Below are 25,636 nucleotides of genomic sequence, written 5' to 3'. Positions count from 1 at the left end.
CATGAATTATGAGTACTTTATGTTTAAAATTTTAATCACTATTAACTGAAATAACTATGACAAACAATTCCTTTCAAAACTGAAACAAAAACCGATCCACTCCATAACGAATGTGGTAAGGCAAAAGGATTTAACCCTCACTTTTTGCAAAATAGGTTTTATTGAATAATAGCATTGCACACAACTAAATACACGTTCTGCCTAAAGGATGTAAGCTGCAAAATGCCAAAATATTATCAAATTTTAGCTTTTAATTTTTAAAAAAGAAGGGCGTTTGAAATTTGCATCCAGGTAAAAGGATTTATTCCACATCAATGATATTATTAGTCGTTCAAGTAATCTAGACGGAAAGTAAAAAGGCGTTATGCATCTTACGTTGCAAATGTATGAAAATAATGGTAGTTTTACTAAACTCTGCCGGCCGACCGGGTAAGTTATGAACCAGAAGGAAGACTTAAGCCACATACATTTCTCGGTCGGTCGTTTGACAGTTAACACGGATTTCGACAGTTTTTTCATAAAAAATCATTTAAAGTTTAATCATTGAGTCAACATGGCATCAGAACGAAGCAAAACGATTCTTGAAAAGTGTGGTGTTAATATGGACGCAACAAATAATCCCGACAAGAACTGTTAGTGTTTAAAATTACATCTTGAAGTTTCTATATCACACACGAGAAAGAGCTATTGTAAATTCTATCTATATCGGTATGAAACAGCCTGTGACAACTTATATTGTGTTTTAATTGTCGATTATCGATTAATTGATTTGATGATTTCATAATATCTGAGAAAAGTAATACAATATTTGTTAATTCACTTAAAACACTGCCATGCGATTTATAGGTTATGTGATGTGTCAAAAATACTTCTCAATTGAAATTGTTTTCAATTCGCTTTAATTTACGATTAATATCATTGTAATAGACTAATATCATTATTATACACTGTTTTATGTTAATATATTATAGTAATAACATAAATCGCAAGTAAAATGTACGTGTCTAACTCCAAATATGTTAATACCTACCTAATTTTTTGTCAGGTAAAATGACTTAACCCTCATTTTTATTAGTTTTTCTTCAATAACTTCATTATTTAATTATAGATTGGGAAAAAATAACACCAAATTATTAATCATCATGCACTTCAAATTTGTGTCTATTTTATATTTAGACTTTGGCCCAAAATCTTTATCAAAACGTTTTTTGTGCCTCCTGTAAAATTTGATTAGTGTGGATTAACTCCTTTTGCCTTTCCACAGTCGATAAGTATATTATGTAAAACAAAAGTATGAGTTATAATATTATAATGTGGTACTTATATTCCTATAATGTAAGAAAGTAGAATGAAGAGTATGTGACGTAATAGAGGTCACTAAGCTAATGAAATGACAATATGCCATACATGTTACTTGGCGAATTGACAACTGTTAAAAAATGTAGTCATACAGTTGTACTTACGGGGCTTTAAGTACGTAACCTAAAATCCACTAGTGTACCAAGTACGCCGGCTGTATGTGGTAGCGAAGAAGTAGAGATTGAGGAAAGTGAAAGGAGTAATGGGGAGGCTTTTATTCAGCAGTGGGTCAATTCCAGCTGATGATTATGATGAATGTGTTGAGAGTTGTTGTGAGTTATTTTATGAGATAGAAACTCGTTTATAAAATACATATAATCCAGTACTAACTTTAGACGAATTTCATGTTCTACGGTTTACACTATGCTAATGAAGGGGTAAAGTCAGAATAAAACTGTGTGAATATAGATATTCAATTACATTAATGAAACGTGCTTACTTGATTGTTGGGAAATGTCCCATCTTTGTCGATAGCGTTGACCTGTGTCACTTTGGTTCCGATTGGCTCTCCTTCCAGCACCGTCTCCTGCTCTCGTTCGGTGAACAGTGGAATCTCATCGTTGACATCCTCCAGCATGATGTAGACCGTCGCTTCAGATGCAAGCTGCTGGGCTCCATTGTTCTATAAATATTTATTACATCAAAATCCATTCTACAATACTTGGCGGATATCTGGTCTGGTCACACTGTGATGTAATAGTTTTACGTCTTAGATGTTCCATTCCAGAGTACTGTGACATGATGATGATAGAAACAGAAAAATTATTCTGTATTTGTAATTTTGTACAGTGTATATAATAGTCGAGGTGTGAGCACGTCAATTTGTTTTGTGATGGCGTCGAAGGAATATATTCTTAAATCGTGTAAAGATGACTAAAAAACGTTCCGCATGTACTTGAAAAAGAAAACATGTCAATGAATATACTATTATTATTACGAATATAATAATAAACATAACATTAAAAGGACGCATGTTGAATTTTTCTGACAAATTGCAATTCGTTCGGCTCTAGTCATTTGCACAATCCGCGCATCGCCTAGTCATGATCTTTTTAGACCATACCTCAGCTGAAGTATAGCCTTAATGCCAGAACAGATTTAAGAAATATTCTAACATTTTGTTTCAGACAAAAAAACAGCAAATAGTATTAGAAATAGTTAAGTGTGTCGTTTCTGTTTTTTAAAGTTGTGCTTAGTTTATATTGTATTTTTTATTTAATTATTCGCACATATAAAAAAACAATTTGTAGTATAATGATTGAAATTAATAATTCATTTTCCAATTTTTATCATTAATATTAGGCCAATAGTGCCAATCTACATTTTTTTCCATATAAAATTACTCAATTTTTAACTGCAAATTTTTTTCTTTTTTAGTGCACATTTTAATGATTTTAAGTGCATATGTGCATGCATATAACCATGTTTTTGTTGCATATAAATCCGCTCCCTAATTATGATAATTGTAAAATCTTCGTATTTATGATTTTGGTTTTTACTATTGAAGATTATATGAGGTCAGAACAATGACGTTAATATGGACGAAGCATCTGAAAAAAAAAATGACACTCACTTTTTTGTCGGGTCTGCCGAATGTCATAATTCATATTTTAATATCAATATCGTTCGCTCAAATAAGCATTGACACTAGAAACACTGTTTTAACGCCATTACAATAATGGTGATATTCCTATAAATTCCCGATGCGTGATATCGCATAATGGAAATTGCGAAATTTTGTCACGTGACATCTACCTATACATGTGCGAATGTCGCTGTGCGCGAATTTACTTGCAAGCTACTGTACTGAGTGCGTTGTCCATTAATAATGTCATTGGGTCAGAAGCCCTAATGCATAGTTTTTGGTAATTATGACAAGCTCATTACATAGGTCTAAAAATAAATTGACTCACCTCCACACGGATAGTCAAGTTGTATTCCTTGATACTTTCATAGTCCAGCGGATGATTAACTTTTATATCGGCCCACGTAAACCCATTGTCCGCTCTTTGTTGTAAATAGAAAGTATGAAACTTGTTTGTTTGCGCCGTTGACCCGGGCATTAACCGGTAAAATACGGTTGGGTTATTTTCTATTCCAGAGCTGTGAAAAGAACAGAAGGTATTAGAAATCATCATAGAAATTGTTGGGCCAATAAAAGCATTTCTACCAGTTACACATTACAACATTGAATATTTAATTTTAATAAATTAAGCCTACGGTTTATCATCTGCAAAAAATATACGAGGCATAAGGGGTGTATTATTAAGATTAAAAGATGCTGTACAATTCAACGATAACAAGAATCATCACAAAGGTATCATCACATACCACCGTGTTTTCTCATTTTAATACCATTCTTACACAATCATTCCTTAACATGATAGTTAAAATATAAATCTGCAAATAGTCTAATAACTTAAGTCATTTTATTTTAGAAGGTTCTGGATGCACACTAATAAATTTGATGTAATAATCATCTTAGACAAAATATTAACTCACTCATTCTGATGTACATAACATGTTCTGATGATCTGATTCTAATTTTATTATGCAGTCCTTTTATTTATTTGTAATAATAATTATTATTGAACTAAATAAATTAATAGTAAGTAAGATTAATTAAAATAGACATTCCAAAAATACAAGATTAACAAATTTAATATAAATTTATGGTCTTGTAATAATACACATTTCACTTAAAATAATGCAAACGTTTAGAATTTTTGAGAAGGATAGGATAATGACATACCTACCTCTTCTGTGTATTGTTTTAATTTTGTTTTGTTCGCGTTATTGTAAGATTGTACAGCTTCCTTATGAGTTTGTGAAAAAAATTGCTACCACATTCCTACCCCGTACATTTTTCCTTTTCAAAAGCTGAAATATTACTCAATCTATGCTGCTTGGCTATAAGTAAAATAGGCTTTTTTCTTCTAAATTTGATAATTATTACAAATTATTAATGTATGCAGCATATTAATTTAATTGACAATACAACATTCAATAAAATATTCAATTACTTTAAATTTAAATACTAATAATGAGGATGGAATGTTAGAATGTTAAGTGTTTAAAAAAATATCGGTCAACAGATAATACTAATGACTGTTGATGGTATATTATAAGAATCCTATGGAGGTAACGCTAATAACTAATTATGTGTTGAATGAAGAAGAATTTAATAAATTGCAGGTCAAACCCAATTTTGCAACGTCACAACAAATAATAATAACTTGTACCACCACGGTAAATAAAAAGATATTTTTCAGCTAAGCTTTGATTTTAAAACTACTAAACAAATTATTACTGAGAGAAGATTCCCTTCTATGGAAATGATTATAATTATAACAGCTTTATTGAAAATGATTTTTTCAGAACTGCATGCGTTTCCCAATGTTGATTGATTGATAAAAACATAAATTTTTGCTTCTTCACATTATGCCTACATGCGTTGATTTTCGCGGTCTGTAACGTTATTACGAAATTCACAAAACTACAATGAAATAATGGATACCATGAATACAATTAAAAACTACAATAATAATTGTATTTTTGTAATTAAATTATTTTTTATTCAAGACTATTAAAACACAAGATTTAAGAATGTTATGTACATTCTTCATTGATTACTATAATATTTAGATACATAATTTGGAACAGCCTTTGTAACTAATGGAAAAAGTGCTTCAAAAAATGAATCTTATTGATTGAGTATCAATATTATTATTATGAAAGATTTCAATACAGAAAAAGATTCTTTTGCCCACTGCAAAAGAATATAGTATTATGAAGAATAAATATTAATTATAAGTAATATAAATCGATACCGTAAATCAATACAGAAACAACTCAAAAACCTTGTTTCAGATATAGGCTCTTGAAATATTTGTTTGCACAATATTTGCATATTAAAATCTTGATTTTGGAGGGAAATGTGGTTGTATATATTTAGTGTAAGAATTTAGAAATGCTCAATGAAATTTGACTGTTCCATAAGGAATCAACCCACATATTTCTGTATAGAAATGAAAAAAGGGTTATTTATTTTGATATTATGAAATAATGAAAAAACGAATCATCGAATTTCATTACTAATTCAAAACCTTGAAATTGTGAGTTGTTTGCCATCTAGGGATGTTGAAATGCAACTATAACCAGCAAACAACAATGTTTAGAATATCTTTTTATTGGCAATTAAATCATTAGAAGATAAGAGTTAATTTATTTTATAAATAATTTAATATTTTTGTGAATTCCGCAAAAATGCATGCTACCTCGTAGATTTCCATAATGTTTAATGAAGCGGTGCGCCCTTGCCGGTGTCGCTGTGAGTAACACGTATTAATCATAAACATAGTGTTTTTGCAAAATATTAATATTAAATGGAAACAATACCGAGATGCACGATCACCGAATGAAATGTAAATGAGACATCGATGAAATATTGAAAATGCGATGCGGCGAAACGTAAGGGCAGGGGAAGGGTAAGCTCTGGCAGAACGCTGTCGTAAAACATCGACCCGACCTTTCCCGTGCGCGGAGTGCAACATAATTCTGCGAGCCCGGAAAGGGATGGAGAGGGAAGGAGAGGGCAGGTAGGGACGGTCGCCCGCGTGTCGCACGGCAGACCGCGCTAACATCCAACGACACTACGAGTCGAGTACGTTACAGATACAGAAATACGAATATCGAATGAAGGGCGGGATGTATACGCCACACACCACACACCACACTGCGTGCACAAGTGAGGGGCAGCGTGCGGTGCCCGTGCGGCAAACACTGACGCCACAGACCTGGCTTTGACCGACACGACCTTGGCCCCGACGGGCAGGTTCTCTCGGATGTAGATGGGGCCGTACACCACGTGGTCCCACACGGGCGGGTTGTTCGCGCGGTCCACTACATCTATCTGAACCTCCACGGTTCTGGACAAGGGAGGGAATCCCTTGTCTTGGGCCATGGCCTCCAGCTTGTAAGTTTCTCGCTATCGGGAAAACGGTAAACGGAAACAGAGAAAACCACGTCGTTAGTAGTGTTAGGGAACGGAGGGACGGGGCGGCGGACGGCGAGGGCGCGGGCCGCCGCCCCGATCGATACCAACCTTGCCTTTACGCAGGTCACTACGGTACCCACTGTGACATTCTCTTTGATGTGAACGGGGCCGTACGAGGTCTCATCCCACAGAGGAGGCTTATTGTTCCTGTCTACGACGTCTAACTCAACGTCCACGTCCGCGTGGGAGGGCGGCTCTCCCCGGTCCGCGGCGCGCACTCGCAGCCGGTACCTGTCTCGCTATTGCGAACATAGCCAACACGGGTCAGAGGTCAGCGGGGGGCAAACAAAATAATAACCCAGACAAAATAAATTCGATCGCTAAGTAAATCAACAAAATCATAACGGTAAATCAAACGGGCCGGCCAATGTCTCGCGGCCGACCCCCAAACAATAATAGAATACCAATGATCTGCATAAATCGATTTGTGAGAAAACAAGACATATCAAGTCGAAACACAAATAAATTAACTACTGCTTTGTGCCTCGACACATCTGATCAGGCATGACGACATTCACACACTTCACCGTTCACTTGCTCAAAGCTAGAAAGAAATCATAATAAAATCATAAGGTAAGTAAATATCTCACTACTTTAAGACTACTGTACAGAACGATCATTCCTCGAATGGGATATTTAAAGGATATCCTCTCGCTATCTTCGATATGTATATCATATACCTACTTACTGGAAAACATCCCTGGATATGGCCAATGCCGAAGTAAACAATTGTGCGGTTGAAAAGAATAAAAAAATAATGATGATGATAATTACAAGTTGTTCAAATATACACGAGAAATATATTATGCAAACATTACTTAAAAAATGTACGAATACAGAACTAAACTAAGAACTTAAAATTTGAAAGCAGGCATGGCATGCGGAGCTTTGCATTCTCATAAAATGGCGGGAGAAGGTCAGGATGTCATAAAATATAGTTATCTCGACCTCATGTTTACTAATTACAATGGAACGACACTCATTGAAATTATAAAGAAACGATGGACGTTCGATCGCTCGGTTTATATTACAGTACGTCGCCCCTTTCACAGAAGGAATATGTCACAACATGCGGGACGGCAGTCAGGGTACCGTGTTTTTCTTTTTACAATGTTTTTTAGTACCCTGACTGCCCCCGTTAAACATATATTTTATTTATATATATATATATAATATATAATACCACATCTCCTTCTTCCCTGAAAACAAACCACCAAATATTCATTCATGAATTATTATACAGTATGTATGAGTCTGATTATGTATGAGATGTCGTCTGATGTTGTGAAAATAAAATACAAGAGATATGAAAGAAAGGCCATCGCTCACTGTGACCTGTGACCTGTGACCTTAGGCCTGAGGCCATCGTCTGCGGCTAGAATCGGAAGTGGCGGCGCCCCTACGGCCGACGGCGCTGCGCGGGTTAGGCCCAGCGCCCCCGGACACAAAATAAACAAAATCATCACACGTTAGTAACAAAACATGTACGTACAAAAGTATATCCAAAAGCTGAAAGCCTTTCAAATTATGTCAAAAAAATAACCAATAATTACTATGTGTGCGCAGGATATACAGAAGTGCAGTTATACGTAAACTGTACATGTTTTACAACTAAACATAAAAAGTCGACAGTGAAATATTTACAGCAGTTGTTGTTTATTTATTTATAGTACAATTTTTTAATAGAACGACAAGAGTTATGCAAGAGGTGCCGTAGAAATAAACTCATCGTAATAATAATATGTACTGAGTGTTGCCCGGCCTATTGCGGCCAGACTGCAACTGAAATAAACGGTGCTGAAAGGAAGGAATAAGCTACCTAACGAGTCGGCTGCGCACGGCGGCTCCTTCCAACATCCACCAGGCGGACGGAGTTAGTCCCCGTGTTTGACGGACGAGTGCTCTTAAGAACCAGGATCAATTCAGATAGTAGCAAAGAAAGCAAATCTTACATATTAACACAGATTTGTACATAATTTACAAGAGTCGCAGACTCACAGCCAATCCTGCCCAATCACAATCCTAGCTCTTCGAGGCATTCATCCATCAAACACAGATCATCACTTATAGACTAGGTTTTCATTCACGCTTCTGCATACATTTCCTAAATATATCATTTAGTCTACATTTTAAATACATCAGCTTTAGAAATACTTACGTCGAGGGGTTTTTTAAGAACAATCCAACCAGATTCTGGTTGGATTTCAAAATATTCTATGTCTCCCGGATTGTAAGGCGCACTTAGCGTGTATACAATTGCGCCATTATTATCAGCATCCTCGTCCGATGCTGATACTCTCAAAATATTTGTACCAATGCTTGCGTCCTGTTTTACATTTTCCACATATTTCTGAAAAAAATATATTTTTATTGTACAAATGAAGCAATTGGGCGAAAATTAACTGTAATGATGGATTATATCAAACAACCCTCACACAGTGATCAATTATTCGATCATGTTTTTTTACCATTTCCAATTCTAAGAAGATCATATTAGCCTCCACAGAATGGGGGTTGTAGAGTCCAAACACACATTGAAAAGCATCATGTGATTTTGCTAGACTCGGATACACGACATTATAAGCCTGACGCGTAACCACGTAGGCATCATCGGCATAACCCAAAAATTATAAAATAAACTAAATAATTCAGTTTATTTTAAACAATATTTTCCTATATAAAGTAACTCTCCTTATTTCGCCAAAATGTACATCAAATTCGCCTTATAAAGAGGTCTCTTAACACTTTTAACCGATTAGGTTCATGCTCTGACTTCAAACATACACTGAAAAACAACATGTGAATATGAGACTTTCAACTTCATAAGTGGACAGTTTAGTACTTGACCATCAGTACCTACATAGTTTCAAAAATATTCATATTAATATCAGATATGATTATGAAAAGACTCGATAATAATTTTATAATATTTAAAGATGTCGCTAGTTTCTGTACTTGAAACTTCATTACTTATGGATGGAATAATAAATAATTAATTCATGTTATTCGCGACAACAATAGGCTTATGTTTAGAAAATTCTCAAAATCAAAAATTTTTTCAAAAGTCAAAAGTAAATGTTAAATAATCGCTAATATTGAGTCTTCACCACAGATATACCTATGTCTGACATTTCGAATTACTGGAATTTATAATATATTATGTAAAAGCATGTGTAATAAATTACCTGTCGATCAAATAGTGGAGGATTATCATTGACGTCAGTTATCTCCACAGTAAATGAGCAAACACCTTCCAAAGACGGTTCACCCTGATCAGTCGCTTTTACAGTCACAGATACGAACTTTCCATCGTCACCTTCTCTGTCAAAAACTTTATTAGTTGAAACATCTCCAGTTTCTTCGTCAACGGTGAATTTAGTTCCTTTTTGATTCGGTTGCTGGACAATCGAGTACTTAACTTGACCATTAACTCCCTTGTCTTCATCAGTAGCGTGAACTTTGATAACGGGACTTCCGTTCGGAGCTCCTTCTTCCACTTTCGGGTAATAACTTCCGCATTCTTTAAAGATTGGTTTATTATCGTTGACATCGGTAATAAAGACTACGACTACAGCTGTAGAAGTATGTATCGTCGCATCACCATTCACGCAACAAGCTCCGTCATCCAAAGCGGTAACATTCAATTCGTACTTGTCTCGATCGAGTGAAATTGCTTTCCCATGGAGCCGAATTACACCAGTTATTTCTTCAATGACGAATTGTCCTGAATGTGTACCACCTCCGACGAATCCGAAGCGAACATTGTCCCCATCCTTATCCGAGGCTACTACAGTAGTTACGAGAGTATTGGGGCCAGCATTTTCATCAACATTCGGAGTGTAGACTTGCTGTGAGAACTTTGGTTCTTCGTCGTTTTTATTCTTCGTGTATACTCGTACGGTAGCTGTTCCTGTCTTGGCTGGCTCACCCTTATCTTTAGCAGTCACCACAAACTCGTAATAAGCATTATTATTATCGGCATCTAACTGTTTGTTGTTTGTTATAATTCCACTTGAATCAACGCTGAAGTGGTCATCTGAAAAAAACATTACAATGTTAGTATAATAATATAACTCTTACAGTGTTAAATAATGCTTAACATTACATAATATATTGTGATTTATATACATAATATTGTGTTTTTAATATTGCAAAGAACACAAGTCTGGCAGAAACCATCAAATTGCATATGTTGCTACGAAACAAATAACATTTTATGCACGGGAGTCCGTGAAATATAATTTAATATTAGGACGAAAATGCTTAAGTACCTATAAGTTTTAATACATAACAGTTATGTCTCTAAATCTATCATGTGTGTGACTAATCTTTACTTACTTTTTTATTATACCTTTTGTACTAATTTAATCCTTTCTTTCAACAATAATAATTTATTTAAAAACGAAAAATATTTTTATTTTATACTGCCTCCGTCTACTGCCATCTCTTAAAAAATATGTAAAAACTAATATATTACGGCCTCCTGTTTTACCATTACAGCTTCTGAAATTCCCAATAGGTGGCAGTATACGTTTCATTTCGATGATATTTGAATAAATCAAAATACTCATCACATGCTAAATTACTATTCTACCAAAACAAAACAAATGAACTTACCTGATACCAAATATTCAATCTCCGCATTTTTTCCAGAATCCGAATCCATTGCCTTTACTTTGAGAATACTGGTTCCTAGGGGTATGTCTTCATCCACATTATGTGCTTGATAATCGGGAAGTTCAAATTTGGGAGCATTGTCGTTCACATCAGTAACTCGAATAGTCAACTGAAATCATAATGACAGATGGATGAAATCTAAAAAAAATAGTAATGTATTTTTTTTTTGGATAATATACAGGGAAACATTGATCACTAGAGTTTTACAGAATAATAATGTATTTACATCACAAAAATGTACATAAATGACATATAGAAGCATTAAAACATGGTGAAAAAAATACTAATTATTTAACACAATTGTTAATTTACATTCTAGTTTTGTAAAATTAAAGCAATAAATACCTCAACACTTGTCGAAAATCCTCCAGAGTCCTCGGTAGCAGTTACGACCAAAGAATACACGTGTGGCTGCCTAAGATCTTCGAAGTCCAGCTCTTTTGCCAATTTAACAATGCCAGAAGTTGGACCAATGTTGAATGTGCCGGCACCTTGCCCTTGTGCCTTCAGAGTGTATCTGATTTCACGATCGGCAAATGATTTTGCTTTCACAGATATGATGCTGAAATCAATGAAGTAAGTTTTCATGAAACCTTATCAATGTAACAATGATTGACTATACATAAATTGAGGAGTTTTGAACACTAAAAATTTTATATAATTATTATAATATAAATAAATGGTGATTTTTAAAAATATATTATATTCTAATACAGATGTCGGCAATACGTAGCCCGCAGGTACCGATGCACTAGTGGGAGATACTTGTTGCTCCTCGGTGGAACAGATAATGATAAGATTTTTTAGTTTTTCTTTATACTAATAATGAAATCTGAATAATCAATAAAATGGGTTCAAGTGATAACCCAAGTAAACACTAAATCTCCTGAAAACAAGATAATCAAGGGTCTACAATAGTCAGTATTCGATGGCCAATGATTTTTATAAATAATACTCTTATAATCGTCAACCCTTAGTCTAGCACGTAAAGCGATGTCCTTTCATCCGAGGTCTTTGGATTCGATTCCACATTCCTAGTGAAGTTCACAATATATATAGTATATACCTATATATATCAGTGGTGAGGGATGAGGGTAGGTTGTTAAGATTCGATGGGTATGCTATGGGCGATCCGATAAAAACAGTTTTTCAGTCATACTTATTTGTTTATGTTGAATGAAGATTACATATTATTACAGATGGTGTTGGATCGTTTTTTTTAATTCAAAGCCCTGGCCACCCAAACCATAATCGATAAAAATATTCTTCTATCTATAAAGTACCGAACTAAAACTATGAATGGCTTAATCGTTTAATGGCATAATTTTAGATTTTTTAGAGGTAAACGACTATTATCTACAATGGCTTGGATTAGGCAGGTTTAATTAAATTTAGAAAACCAACAAGTTATCTACATATTGTAGTATTAGTTCAATGAAAACAAATATGTTTGACTGACAAAGTTTATTGTGCACTATTTATGTCGAATCTTAACAGGTTACCCACACCCTTCACCACTGGTATAGTATATGTGTGATTTTCTGTTTGTGATTGTTTCACTTGTATTACTAACTACACTACTGTTTCACTACACTACTGTCATTGGGCCTCATCGTGTAAAGAATAGAATATGGGAATATATAAATATAACTTGACAATATGATCAATAATCTAATAATTATAGATACGTACCTACCTACCGTTTTTATTTTCAGCATTAAACGTGATTTTAACTTTTTGGATAGCAACTGTATCATTAATTCTAAAATTTAATATTAGTTTGAATAGTTTTAATTGCTAATAAATTCAGGTAGTTGAGGCGAATTCTTTGATTACAAAGAGTTTCCATCTCAAAGGCAAAAGTAGACAAAACATATTCACTCATAATGTAAATACAATTTCCATTAAAATTTCTGTACAAACACAACAGCGGTGAGCAAATAATAATAATAATAATAATAATAATAATAATAATAATAATAATGATTATTTACACAAGTCGGAGAAAAAGCGTTAGCTGTCCGGATTAAAAGAAAGATAAAATAAGAAATAGTTGTTCATACTCAGAATCTTTCTTCTGGTTTTCAGGAATCTCGGCTTCGTAGCTGGGCATGTAGAATTGCGGAGCACGTTTGCCTCCAACAATCGACAGACGTTCCTCTGGAGTCGATTGAAATCTTCTCTCGTCCACTCGTCCACTCTGGAAATATTACGATGCGATTTGGGTAAAGTTGTTTAATGAAATCAGGACAAAAAAGTTTTAAAAACGATGAACACAGATATGTTTTTAATCCAGCTAATTTACATACTTTCAGAATACTATAAGGATCTTTTTTATACTATTATCTTTGAATTACAGATCTAAATATTTTTCAAACAACTTACTATTGCTAAAATTATAATATCCCTACCAAAATTCACAAAAAATTGCCTAGTTGAATACAGTTTCAATATTAACTCATGCGTCTTTCTATATCCTGTGATTTAATATAAAAATTGAGTTAAGGCTATACTTCAGCTGAGGCACGGTCTAAAATGATCGTGACTATGCAACGATTGTGCAAAAGACGCGTGATGAACAAAAGATAATTTGTCATAAAAATTCAACATGCGTCCATTTAATGTTATGTTTATTGTTATTTAAGTAATAATAATAATATATTCATTAACATGTTTTGTTTTTCGAGTAAATACGTAACATTTTTTAGTCATCTATCTTTACACAATTTAAGAATTAATTACTCTGACGCCATCACAAAACAAATTGATGTGCGAACAGGTTGAATATCGCTCTCCGACTGGCAACGCATGCAAAATTACGTCCCACCTATTGCTGAAAATTATTTGCCGTTTCACTGAAGTATGCTCTTAATGTAAAAATGTTAATGTAAAATGTTAATGTGATCAGTGCCACGGACGAGTTAACTCGCAGGTTCTGGTAAACGTCATAATTTCTGAATAAACTATTTGTGTATATTTTCTAAACAATATTTATCATTTTAGTGTGAAAATATTCACGATAAACTCGAGAAACATGTTGATTTGGTTAGTTTTCACAAATATTTATCATTCTAATCCTATTTCATATTTTTTTAAGGGATTTATTTTATTCCAAAAATAGCTGGCCTACAAGTGTCCACCTAGTAAAAATTGGCTAGCAGTGATCAGGAATTGATTGGTATAGTATCTGTAAACTGTACTTACAAGTGAATGAATCAATAAATAAAATACTTATACAGGTGTGTATGAGACCACAGAGCCAATCAGTTACCTTAATAATTTTTTAACCAAAATTTGGATTGTAAAAAATGATAATTAATAGTTGTTTTGTATGTCAATAGAGGGTGGATAATTTCTGTGGAAACAGTTAGAATGTTGAATTCTGTTGATAGGAAATGTCTGCGAAACATTTTTTCCAGATCTAAGTAGGAAGGCGCCTGAAGAATAAGACAAAATTTAGAGCTGTACAACTTATTCAATGCACACATACTTTTCATATACATTGAACCGCTGCGGATCAGATGGGCAGGACATGTCCATTGTGAGTATGAAAATAATCCTCATTGAACATCCAAGATGCGAGCAAAGATTGGAAATAACAGGACTACTCAATCGATGGAGTGAAAATGGGTGCTTGGTGAGCAGGACTGATTGAAAACTGGTGGAGATCAAGGAGAATGGAGGCTGTTGTACCAAGAACCATGTAAAAATCAATTGAAAAATACCTGATCTTCAGCTTTAACATAGAGAACATATTCCATGTCCAGTTGAAAAACATCTGTCCCTCTGGTGCGAACAACTCCAGACCGCTCATCCACCTCGAAGCGCCCTCCCGTTCTGTCACGAACGATGAAGTAATGGATGTTGTGGTCGGTGTCGGGATCTCGTGCTTGAAGAGTGAAGACAGGCGTGTTCGGAGGTGCGTTGAGCTGAACCACTGCTTGCATCGGCAACGGTCGGTTGATGAAGTACGGAGGCTCGTCATTGATGTCTTTCACGTGGATTATGACGCGTTGGTTGTCGGTATCTGGAATTAGTACAAGACAATAATTAGAAAGGATTCTTAAATGTAATTAAATAGAGTAGGTGTTCCAAATGTTACTGTATTAAATGTCTAACATTGAGAACATTTATCTATCAATCATAATAATAATAATATATTAATTAATTGCAATACATAGCATATTGTACTTTTTATTATTTTCAAGGGTACTGATTAAAGTATCAATACAAATAATACGAGTATGTTTTAGAAATAATAAAAGATAGTATCCAATATTCCCTCTAATTTTATTTTGCATGTGTGCTCACAATATCTGGATGTCATGAATAAAGCCAAAATTGAGATGGTATAAAATTTCTAGATACCTATATGAAAATATTCTAAAGGCAGTAATTTATCATAATATATATTATGTAATTATTATCAAAAACTTTCTGGTCGCCCCAAATCCATTCATTTAACATGACCAACCCATTTTAGTTGGGAAATATTGATGCTTTGGTTTATGATAAGTACCCCAAATTCCTCATAGACTTTACTGCCGTGACATTTTGATGTACGTACCACACCAACTATCGTCATACTTGGCTCTAAATATTAATTTCAGGATCTTTTATGCACATTTATTCTTCAATTCACGAATTATATTTAGGTTTTTAACTCAATTGAGATGTCTGGCAATCAATATTTTCATGTGTGGTCCCGTAAAATTTGTGTGCACACACAATTATTATTTACATGGAACATTGGATAATTTATATCCTACTAATTTTCAATATCAATGTTTATGAAAATATACTGTAGCATTTGTTTAAAACTGTAATATGTGAAATGGAAAACATACAAATACATATATTATATATATATTACAATACTTACATTTCAGTCCAGCTGGAGGAAAGCATGTAAAAAACAAAATATGTTAGAAGGTTTAAGACAAAAATATTTTGTTCTGTTATTAATAATAATTATGGACATGGCATATATAAATAATTCATTTATTTAGCGTGACGATGACAGAGTTGGCATATCATATTTTTTTGAAACAAAATAATTTTACTCATAAAATTCGCAGAATTAAAATAAAATAAATACTTCTCTTATTACTATTCATACTAGGCATGCAGTTGTAGGTATTATTGAATTACTACATAAAAAAGTCAGCTTTATTTTTTATCTGTGAAAAACACAGTTGCATGTCATGATACCTGTAAGATAATAAACTTCTTTCCTAGTAAATTTATTGGTTCACAAAAAATTAGCTGAAGCCTAAGTGATATTTTATTTCCAAGATGTATTTTGACATTTTTGTTGATTTTATGAAAAGTTATTTTTGTATCCTTTCCCGAATAATGTCGGGAAAGGATACAATAAACTTTTCACTTGTGTAACTCATTTGATTGGTTGGAAACATAATTATTGAAAATTCTAAAGAAAACACTCAATGTATGTTATTTTTTTGTAGTGTGACAATAAGGTCGATAGTTAATAATTATTATTGATTTTTAATGAGTATGTACGTAGGGTTGATATTACTTTTATTTAATATACTTGTGAATTTTTCAATTATTCAGGGATAAGATGTTTTATTAATTTTTATCATATATTATATGCTTCAGGTGGGCATATGGATTCTACACTGTAATAATATGGGACGTAGATTTACACTTACGTAAATCATTCAGTCGACCCCTATAAATAATGGGGATGGTAATAGAAGAATCAATAGTCCAATGAACACAGTTTTACTGTAGTGTTTATTTTTCGTATAATAAAATTTTATTATAAATAGTGTGTAGGTATATCGAATGATCAAGTAAAATAGTTACATGTGGTCCTGGCGTCCGGGAATTTTCCGTTATGTTTGGGTTTGGCAGGTGAGCGGGACGTGAAAATATTTCTCATAATATCAGTTTGTCTCGCTTACCCGCACTATAAATAATGAAGCACAGTAATGTTTTTGATAAAAATCGACGGTTGGCAGTGACGTCCCGTGGGGGTAAGCAGATTGAGCGTCGCTTGGGGGCGGCAGTTTCCCAAAGAGCGGCAAATCGAGGAGAATCATTATGTATACATAGAAAGCTACCTAAACTTAATAACGGAAATATATTTCCATAATCGCTAAGATATATGAGTAATAAATTATTGTATTCTTCCCTTTAAAGGCTTCCCCACTCCATGCCACTGGAATTTTCCTCGACTGGCGCCGCTTTTATTTCTCATGTTTGCATTTTCCGGGAAATCTCTTCTTCATTGCAGAGTATGAATAATTTCCATTTCGTTGGCTCGCATTTGATATGGCGGAGATAATAATTTTTCGGTGATGTACTAGACATAAACATTGTATTCTCTGCATGTACCGAGTAAATACCACTCTGACGTTATACAAATATGACAGGGAAACATTTTACAGTTAATAGGTAAGCTGTACTCTCCGCGAATTTCAGGTTTGTCTGCTGTTCCTTCGAAAAAAAACAAAAGAAAATCGTATTTGAAAAAGTTTTTCGTTTCCGTAAAATAATGAGAAATAAAGCTTATCATAACTCAATCTCAAAGCTTATTTTAATTTTCAAAGCTTTTATAAAAAAAGAAAACGAGGAAATGTATGGTAATCTTTTTCACTGTCCTCTATATAATAATATCATTATTTCTAAGTATTCGTTACCTGATTGATTTATCCATTGTAATGGTTTAGGTATTTAGCGGGAGAAGATGTATAGGTACCTACTTAATCTTCTCGTGATAAATATCCGTTATCATATTACGTCGGCAATGATTTTGGTTATGTTTTCCCGTCTGCGGCATTGCTATTGTCAAATATAAGTTGGTAAAGGTCTTACAATTGGTCGTGACATGTCAGATGATTTCGGAAACAGAGTAGGTCATTAGCGCTCGAAGACCAACCGTCAGTGACGTCCCTAGACAAAATGCCGCCCCTAGGCAGTGCCAAAATGCCGCCACATTTCTTTTATACAGTACTTTTTATCATGACTCCAATATCTAAGAAATGTGTTTTATGGACACATTACTAACAACTAACAAGATATATGTATACAATTAAATCTAATTTAATGCCATCTCTGCTTCAATAGACAATATTGCGAGTCTACGGTTTCAGATAGGTACATTTAAAAATACACCTGACAACTTCCAAAACTTACGAGTGACTGGCTAACATATTTGGATAAATTTTAAAGTAGGTATTAACGTGTCATTGCTGTTCACCAAGAACGTGACGTCCAAGGACAACGGAAGTAAACTAGACATCGCGAACCCGACAACTATTATTGGTAGGTACCTAATTAATATATGTTGTTTCCAACCAGTGAGCCGATTTTTTTAATGGAAATATATTTCCGTTATTAAGTTTAGGTAATTTATATGCATCTTAGCGATTATGGAAAAGTAGGCATTTATTTGAGTTTAATTAATAAATTATTTTGTTTGATTGTAGCGAGGACGTTTAGTCGTGAGGTCAAATCTCTAGTATGGTAAATTCATAAGAAAATATTAACATAAAAAGCAAAATGATTTAGAAGAGCGCTGATGAGTGGGTATTAAAAGTGGCCAATAGTTAAATTTTGTCGCAATTAGTATGTAACCGCGTAGCATAAATGTAATGCGCGGATGGGGCGTAAACCCGGGAGATGCATGGTTCGATTCCCTTCCGGGGTGGCTTACTTTTTTTTAAAACGATTTTTTCTATTGGTTATAATATATTTTCTCAGAAAGTGTTTTTCAAAATTATGTATGTTCAATAATTAGAATGGTACATTCTTAAATCTTGTGAATTATTCGTTCTTGTTAATTATAAAAAGCAATATTGTTTTATTCAAGAACATTTTTGAAACCATTATTTGAAAATTTCCACCCCCTTTTAAGAAATTATAAGTTGGAATTTTATCAAACCTACATTGGGTAGAATGATGTCATATTATATTGGTAGTATAAGCGACTAATTATTATGGTGCTGGTTTCGTTACTTTCAAATGATACTAACACCGTTACAGATTGATTTTGCGGCTGCAATACAAGAATAATCTGCCCTTCCTCTACTTTGCTGTTTTTCTACCCCCACCATACACAATCGAAAATAGTAAAGTTGTGATATTAAATATAATTAAGCGTAAATTTAAATAGGTAGGTCATATAACCTTAGCATCGGAGAGAAACACATGTCGCAATGGATTTTTTATATGTGGTGAATGAAAAATTATAAATTCATTTTATAAATTCACATGGTATTTTATGTGGTGAATGAAAAATTATAAATTCATTTTATAAATTCACATGGTATTTGTAATGTGTATTTGAATTCAGAGATTAGATATAAGATCTACATCGGATGGTAGAGCCTCAAAAATTGGAAAAATTAATACGAAATCACAACTTAACATTAACAAGAGAGGCCACGACCCTCTGAAATGAGAATAAATAATTTAATAATAACATTTAAAAGTTATTCCTTAAACTGTTTCAAATACATGTTATTTTTTGATTACCATCAGCTATCATAAGTTTGGGTAGTTTTTGCTACCCGGAATAATACTTTGTTATATAATATATAAACCAACTTTGCATATATGTATTTGGGTTAAAATATCCAACTTTGGTAAAACTAATAAATTACCTACCGTTACAATAAATTAGAACTGCGGTATTGAGGCTTGATGGATGCTTATTGAATTAAAAAAAATATTTGCATCAGTTGTATGCATTAATTTACAAGGTACAGAAAGGTTGTGGCTATGTGGTAGAAAATTATCATAATAATGTATGTAAAAAAATATGGTAAATTTGCAAATAATGTCAAATTATAGTGACTGAGCTAACCCGCATTAATATTTTATTTCTTAATTTTGTTTCTACATTTTATAAAAAAAAATCTTTGACAGTGTGTAGAGTTGGTGTGAATTAAAAATAATTCCTCCAACCGATTCAAGTCTAGACAAAAATAGTCTCTTGAAATATTATAACATCTATTTTGCTCAATATAAAATATAAAAGAGTTATAATGTCTTCAAAGTCATCACTATACTTGACAACAAATTAAAAAAAAATGGTATAGGTATGTGAGAGTGGATTTCATTATGGATAATCAAAAAAATAACGATCGACCAATACTCTAAGCCTGATAATGTCGCTCCGCAATCATTACTGGGAGATTTAAATATGAGCAGGTAAGTATTACCTGTCAAAACTCAAAAAGTATTGATCAAAGAAAAGTCAAGGGGTAGACATAGCTATGACCCCTATTAATAATGCCTCCGAGTATCAAATACTTTTCCAAGTATATTCATTTCCCTGGAAACCTTTTCGGCATCAAAACAAATCGTACCGCAAGTAAACAAGAAATTATATTTAATATTCTCGAAGAAATAATAATGCGGGATTTAATTCACGGCGTTTTCTGTTGTTTTGACTAGGCTTTGTAAAAATATCAAGAATAATTTTATTTTACATACATTAGTATTAGAATAATTATGAAAATATATGCTGTGCTCAAAATACACTTACGTACAATATTATTTTCATACAATTTATATTATCTACAGTATACATAACTAATATATACCTACTTCTCTTAGTTTCCAGAAAACCATGTATGTATTATAAAGGCTTTAAAATAAATACTTAATCAAAAATTGTGACTAGTAATTATTACTGTGAACTGTATTAAAAACTATAAGTACCTAACTGTGTACATACTTAGAAACCTTTTGCACTTGATTCATTTTTTTGAATAATTATTAGCTATTCAGATTAGAATCTGGCACAAAGTTTAAACATTAATATGAGCAGATGCGATTTCTTCGCATGCGCTAAAAGTGGGTGGTGCTAATGTATTTTCTTGTCTATGGTCTTGTCTTTTACATCGCTTTATCCCGCCATGACGCCTTTCCCACTTTATATTGTTGTCTGCCGAAATTATCAAAGAGTACTGGTAATGCGGTCCGTTTATAGCAAAACAATGCTTTATACATTACATTGACTGTTTATTTTAGGATTAATAAATAACATTGTTTTCCACGCAATGTAGGAAAACCCGTAAGAAATAATTATTGAGAATACAATAGAATTATTCAGTACGAAACCTACATACACCAGGGCCAAGAGACACTGCTAATCAACGCAAAATTTTCTTGATTCCAAATGGACCCAATTAGATTGTTTTAGCCACATAATAGATTTATATGATAGAATTTAATAAAAAATAGTCCCTCAAATATTACCATAACAGAATATAATATGAAATGCATGACGTTTCGTTTACGTGACAAAATTTAATGCATACTATTATTATGATACAGAAGTGACTATTAAAAATAACATAATAATATTATTCTTTAAGTTTGTGCAAAATTTATTCATATCTACACGATAATAACCTAGAAGGCAACCCATTTCTTAATATTTTTGTGTTCCTTGCTTTTAGTCCAAAGCTTGATTTGTATAAAAACGTATTTTCATTGTTACTGTATTCAATAAAATACAAACTTAATTATAGCTAGAATATGTACATGAATTATCGATAAAGTATTATTCCTTCATGTTATCACTAAAATTTGCGATATTGGAAATCGAAATATGAAGAGATAGGTGGGCGATTGTATTAGTCAAAGGGTATTCCGTTCCAAAACCATATTATCATGTATTTCTATTATCTTTTGTTTTGACAGTTTCATGTTTTGATATATAGTACCTAAAATAAATAATCCCTCGTAAAATGGCGTCCAACTTTTGTATGTGCCACACAAATAAGATTTGAGTTTACTCTGATCCGGTCGTTCTACCCGAAAATCTTAGCTAGGTGGTAGGTACTACGCCTACATAGCATGCCTGGTTATTTTTGTACGTATAAGGAGATATACACAGTGGCGTATGTTTAGACTTTAGTTCATACTTTTCAAAAGAGGAATAGACTGACATTGCATTAGGTATAATCGAATAAAAAAGGGTATAATAGGTATTCCGAAGATAATGGAGAAGGTATGCTAACGGCAACATCGTATGGTTTGTAAGCGAAAATAGTTTTTTCTGAAATAGGTATATTAACCTAGATTTAGTAATATATCACCGTCATCAGTCTGGATGACGGCCTCTCTAAGCTAATTCTACGTTAACACGTCGTCGCTATAGGATTGGTTTGTCGAATATCAGTTTTTGTCGAAATCGACCTTTTAATGAAGAATGTTTTTTTTGTATCTAAATGGACCAAAACCATCATTTTCTTTAAATTACTTTGTAATGGTAATGAATACATCATTCATATGCTGTAAAAACAACAATTTTAATACTTTGGATGCTAAAGACGCACAAGCACGTAATGGCCAGGCGGCCGATCGATGTAATTAACGTGCATTTTAAATGTGCTAATTAAAAAGTCATTATCTACTCAGCAGCGAATGCGTTAATATCTCCATGTGTTTAAATATAGGATTATGAAATTTGTTTTTCGCCTCCTGAAAATTTAGTCTATTCGACAAACTAATCCTACAGCGACGACGTATGTATCCAGAACTATCAGTGTAATTTTTTCGAGTCAACCAGAGAACAGCGCCTCCTTAATGATATGACTTCAGTAACACAAGCAAATGTGTAAAATATAAGTATGCAAAAAAACTAAGAAAACGTTTACAATACATTATATTTTATAAACAATTACAATACAATTTGACAATGCCTATTATTATCTAATTGACCTGTATTCGACTCCGTTACAGTTTATAGACAAAACTTCATGGAAGTAAACGAAGTAAACCTTTTCTCTACAAGCGGATATTTTGAATATTGTTATCCAATAGAAATCTCTAGGTCGACCTATCCATTGATCTTTAAGGCAGCTTCTATTATATGTTTTCCCCTTATAACTACAGTTGTGGTTTTCACAGCTGTTAGTTTTTTAGCACTAATAGCACTAGTAGCATTAAAGCAATCACAAAAATGATCTGGCGTTGATAAAAAATGTGTAAATGTATTGTGACCCCACCAAAAATTGACCCCGTGAAACCCCCGGAATAGATGCCAATGCTTTACCAATTAGACTACGTAGGCCGTCCAACTAATAATATTATGCCGGGTCCACACCGAAAACAAGTCGCGCGACAACTCGTTAAATTTTACGATAAGCATGATAATTATCGTAAAATTTCTTAAGCAATTATGATAATTATCGTAAAATTTAACGAGTTGTCGCGCGACTTGTTGCCGGTGTGGCCCCACTTTCACGATGCTACCGTAGAGCTTTTAAAAACTGAGTGCGTATATGGACCCAAAAATACTACTATAAGAATAACCAATTAAGGTGATTTCAATATTTTTGAGAGAAAACAAGACATATTTTTGGAGAGAATGTGATACAATAGGCTCGAGCACCATTTGGTATAACTGTAGTCCAGCATAGCAACCGTAGCAAAACAATAAATATTAATCTGTTCTGTAAAAATAAATTTGAAGATAATATTATCTAACTTACAGCAGTAGGTATATCAATAAATAAATCAAAATTCTCAGAGGGATATTATGCGATTGCCACATGATTCAACGTTTTAGTGGGAATTGATATACGTTTTATGGAATACCTTTAAATAGTTCTAAACTTTTCTCACAAAGATAGATTACACAAAAGAAAGAAATATTATTTGATGTTGAACACAGAAATATAAACCTTCAGCATAAAAATATATGATGAAAACCTAGTTAGGTCGGTGTTAGATATTGATGAATACACGAACCTAGTCAAATTTCGTGAAAAAACTGAACCATTCCCAGAGTATGAAAAGCGTGTTCACGAAACTCAGCTCGTATGTCCCTTACATGATATTATACCAACGGAATGGAGTCTAACAGTAAAGTTTCTAACGTCTAAAGTCTACTTTTGACGGAGAAAGTTTAGTAAGATCCGTGTAAAGTTTAAAATTACATTTTCATTAATCCTGTATTTTTTTCAAAACTAACAACTCCATACTGTATACCTCCATACCCCTCCATCTTGATGATTTTATTTTTTACACGAATTGAAAATTAGGTAGACATACTATGTTAATCTCACATGTATTTACTGATTGGAAACAAGCAAAAGGTATGAGAGTGATTTATAAGTTTAAAACTATAGGGTTCAATTAATATTTAGATACGTAAACTGGACCCGGTTTCACTGCGCGAAGTGTAAAAAAGTAATGATTTGGATAAAGAGTTTTGTATTATCAATACTCATTATATTCATATGTATTCACAACATGCGTTATGCCTACTATAATATAATCATAGTTATATATCAACCATAATGTTATATAGGTAATTAGTATAGAAAAATCTACAAAATCAATAACGGTTCCCGGAGCGAATGCAGCCAATGAAAGCATCCATGGCTGTCACTTTGATAGCAGTCCGTCATATTGTAGTGTTTGACGGATCGATTTTTATGTGTAAGCGATATCAATGGTTGTGTTTATATTATTCTACAATTTCGTTATTTAACCGTTCAACGGTTGTGAAATTTCGAGCTGTTAAAGTATTAAAACCAAAGAGGTTAATATTATTATATGATTCTGATTTTGTTATTCACTTTTTCTTCTTTATTGGCGGCATAATAATATAGAACGGAAGAATTTAAATTATATTTTGTTTTTTTGGCTATTCTCTTATTTATGTCTTGACCAAGATTTCCTTAGACGACCTACAACGAATGATGAAGGACACTTGTGAGCAGGAGACGACCTATACGTCCAAGAGATGATTGAAAAACGCCAAAAGGATACTCAGCCAAAGTAAATGGAAAGTAAGGCCCTTTTAACATTACTCGGCGACGGTTAAAAACCGAAACGGCGCCGTATAGCAGCCATCCATTGTCACTGTATTGCACGGCGCCCGGACGTTCACCGATGACTCAATACAGCATTCAACCACAAACTGAGCAACTAACGGAAAAATCGTGCATAAACCGTATAGTGAGAACCATATAATGTGAAAGGAGGGTAACGGCAATAGATCGTCCGGGGTGGAAAATGGTTTTAGAGAAGGCCAAGGGTTGTACATATATTTAAATATGATGATGATAATTATATCGTTGCATCATGAATGGAAGGCACTGTCATAAGTTATTCCAGGAACAACCTTCCATGTCCTTGGTTGTCATCAGGCGTGTACTATAATATAAGTGCATCAAAGTATTGAAAACTTTTTTAAAACCTCGTAGAAATGAAGTCGCAGTGGTGGTCGACCGGATGTTTTTATGGTATGTGTGCAAGACGCCCGTTCACCAATACCCTTTCTAAAGTAAATACAATGTGAGAGTAAGCCACTGGCGTTACACACACGAATTATACAGTAGTAGAGGAGGTACATTTTACCACGCATCTGTATGCCATGCCAGCCAAGCCAGAGACAAATAAATCTCAATTCTGTAATAAAGTCAGCGGCGTCTCGCGGCGGCCAACAAAAACAAAAGAAATTCCAATGCCGACTTATCTAGGATTGGACCAATCCCGAGTCCACCCCTGGATCCCGCAGAACGCCCGTTTTATTTTCGCTGCGAATTT

The 25,636-nt window shown here is 33.5% G+C and overlaps 1 protein-coding gene across 8 annotated transcripts in view; it reads right to left on the bottom strand.

Annotated features, from left to right (window-relative positions):
* Positions 1 to 25,636, bottom strand: part of CadN (neural cadherin) — an 835,618-nt gene that overhangs the window by 509,462 nt on the left and 300,520 nt on the right. For 6 of the 8 annotated variants that reach the window (XM_085956137.1, XM_085956141.1, XM_085956140.1 and 3 more), the window contains 9 exons: positions 14,818 to 15,119; positions 13,156 to 13,292; positions 11,438 to 11,654; positions 11,033 to 11,201; positions 9,601 to 10,451; positions 8,574 to 8,765; positions 6,156 to 6,346; positions 3,273 to 3,462; positions 1,799 to 1,981 (listed from right to left, as the gene is read on the bottom strand). In XM_085956137.1, coding sequence (XP_085812263.1) covers positions 1,799 to 1,981; positions 3,273 to 3,462; positions 6,156 to 6,346; positions 8,574 to 8,765; positions 9,601 to 10,451; positions 11,033 to 11,201; positions 11,438 to 11,654; positions 13,156 to 13,292; positions 14,818 to 15,119 — 2,432 coding nt within the window. Of the gene's footprint in view, positions 1 to 1,798; positions 1,982 to 3,272; positions 3,463 to 6,155; positions 6,347 to 6,463; positions 6,655 to 8,573; positions 8,766 to 9,600; positions 10,452 to 11,032; positions 11,202 to 11,437; positions 11,655 to 13,155; positions 13,293 to 14,817; positions 15,120 to 25,636 lie in introns of all 8 variants that reach the window. The other 2 variants (XM_085956138.1, XM_085956144.1) reach the window with 1 other exon arrangement.

This window comes from Rhyacophila brunnea, unplaced genomic scaffold (assembly GCF_057557595.1).
Source record: "Rhyacophila brunnea isolate RB1 unplaced genomic scaffold, BYU_Rbru_1.0 scaffold_5, whole genome shotgun sequence".
Lineage (NCBI taxonomy): Eukaryota > Metazoa > Arthropoda > Insecta > Trichoptera > Rhyacophilidae > Rhyacophila > Rhyacophila brunnea.
Note: the sequence above shows the minus strand (reverse complement) of the source record. Positions and strands in the feature narration are given on the sequence as shown.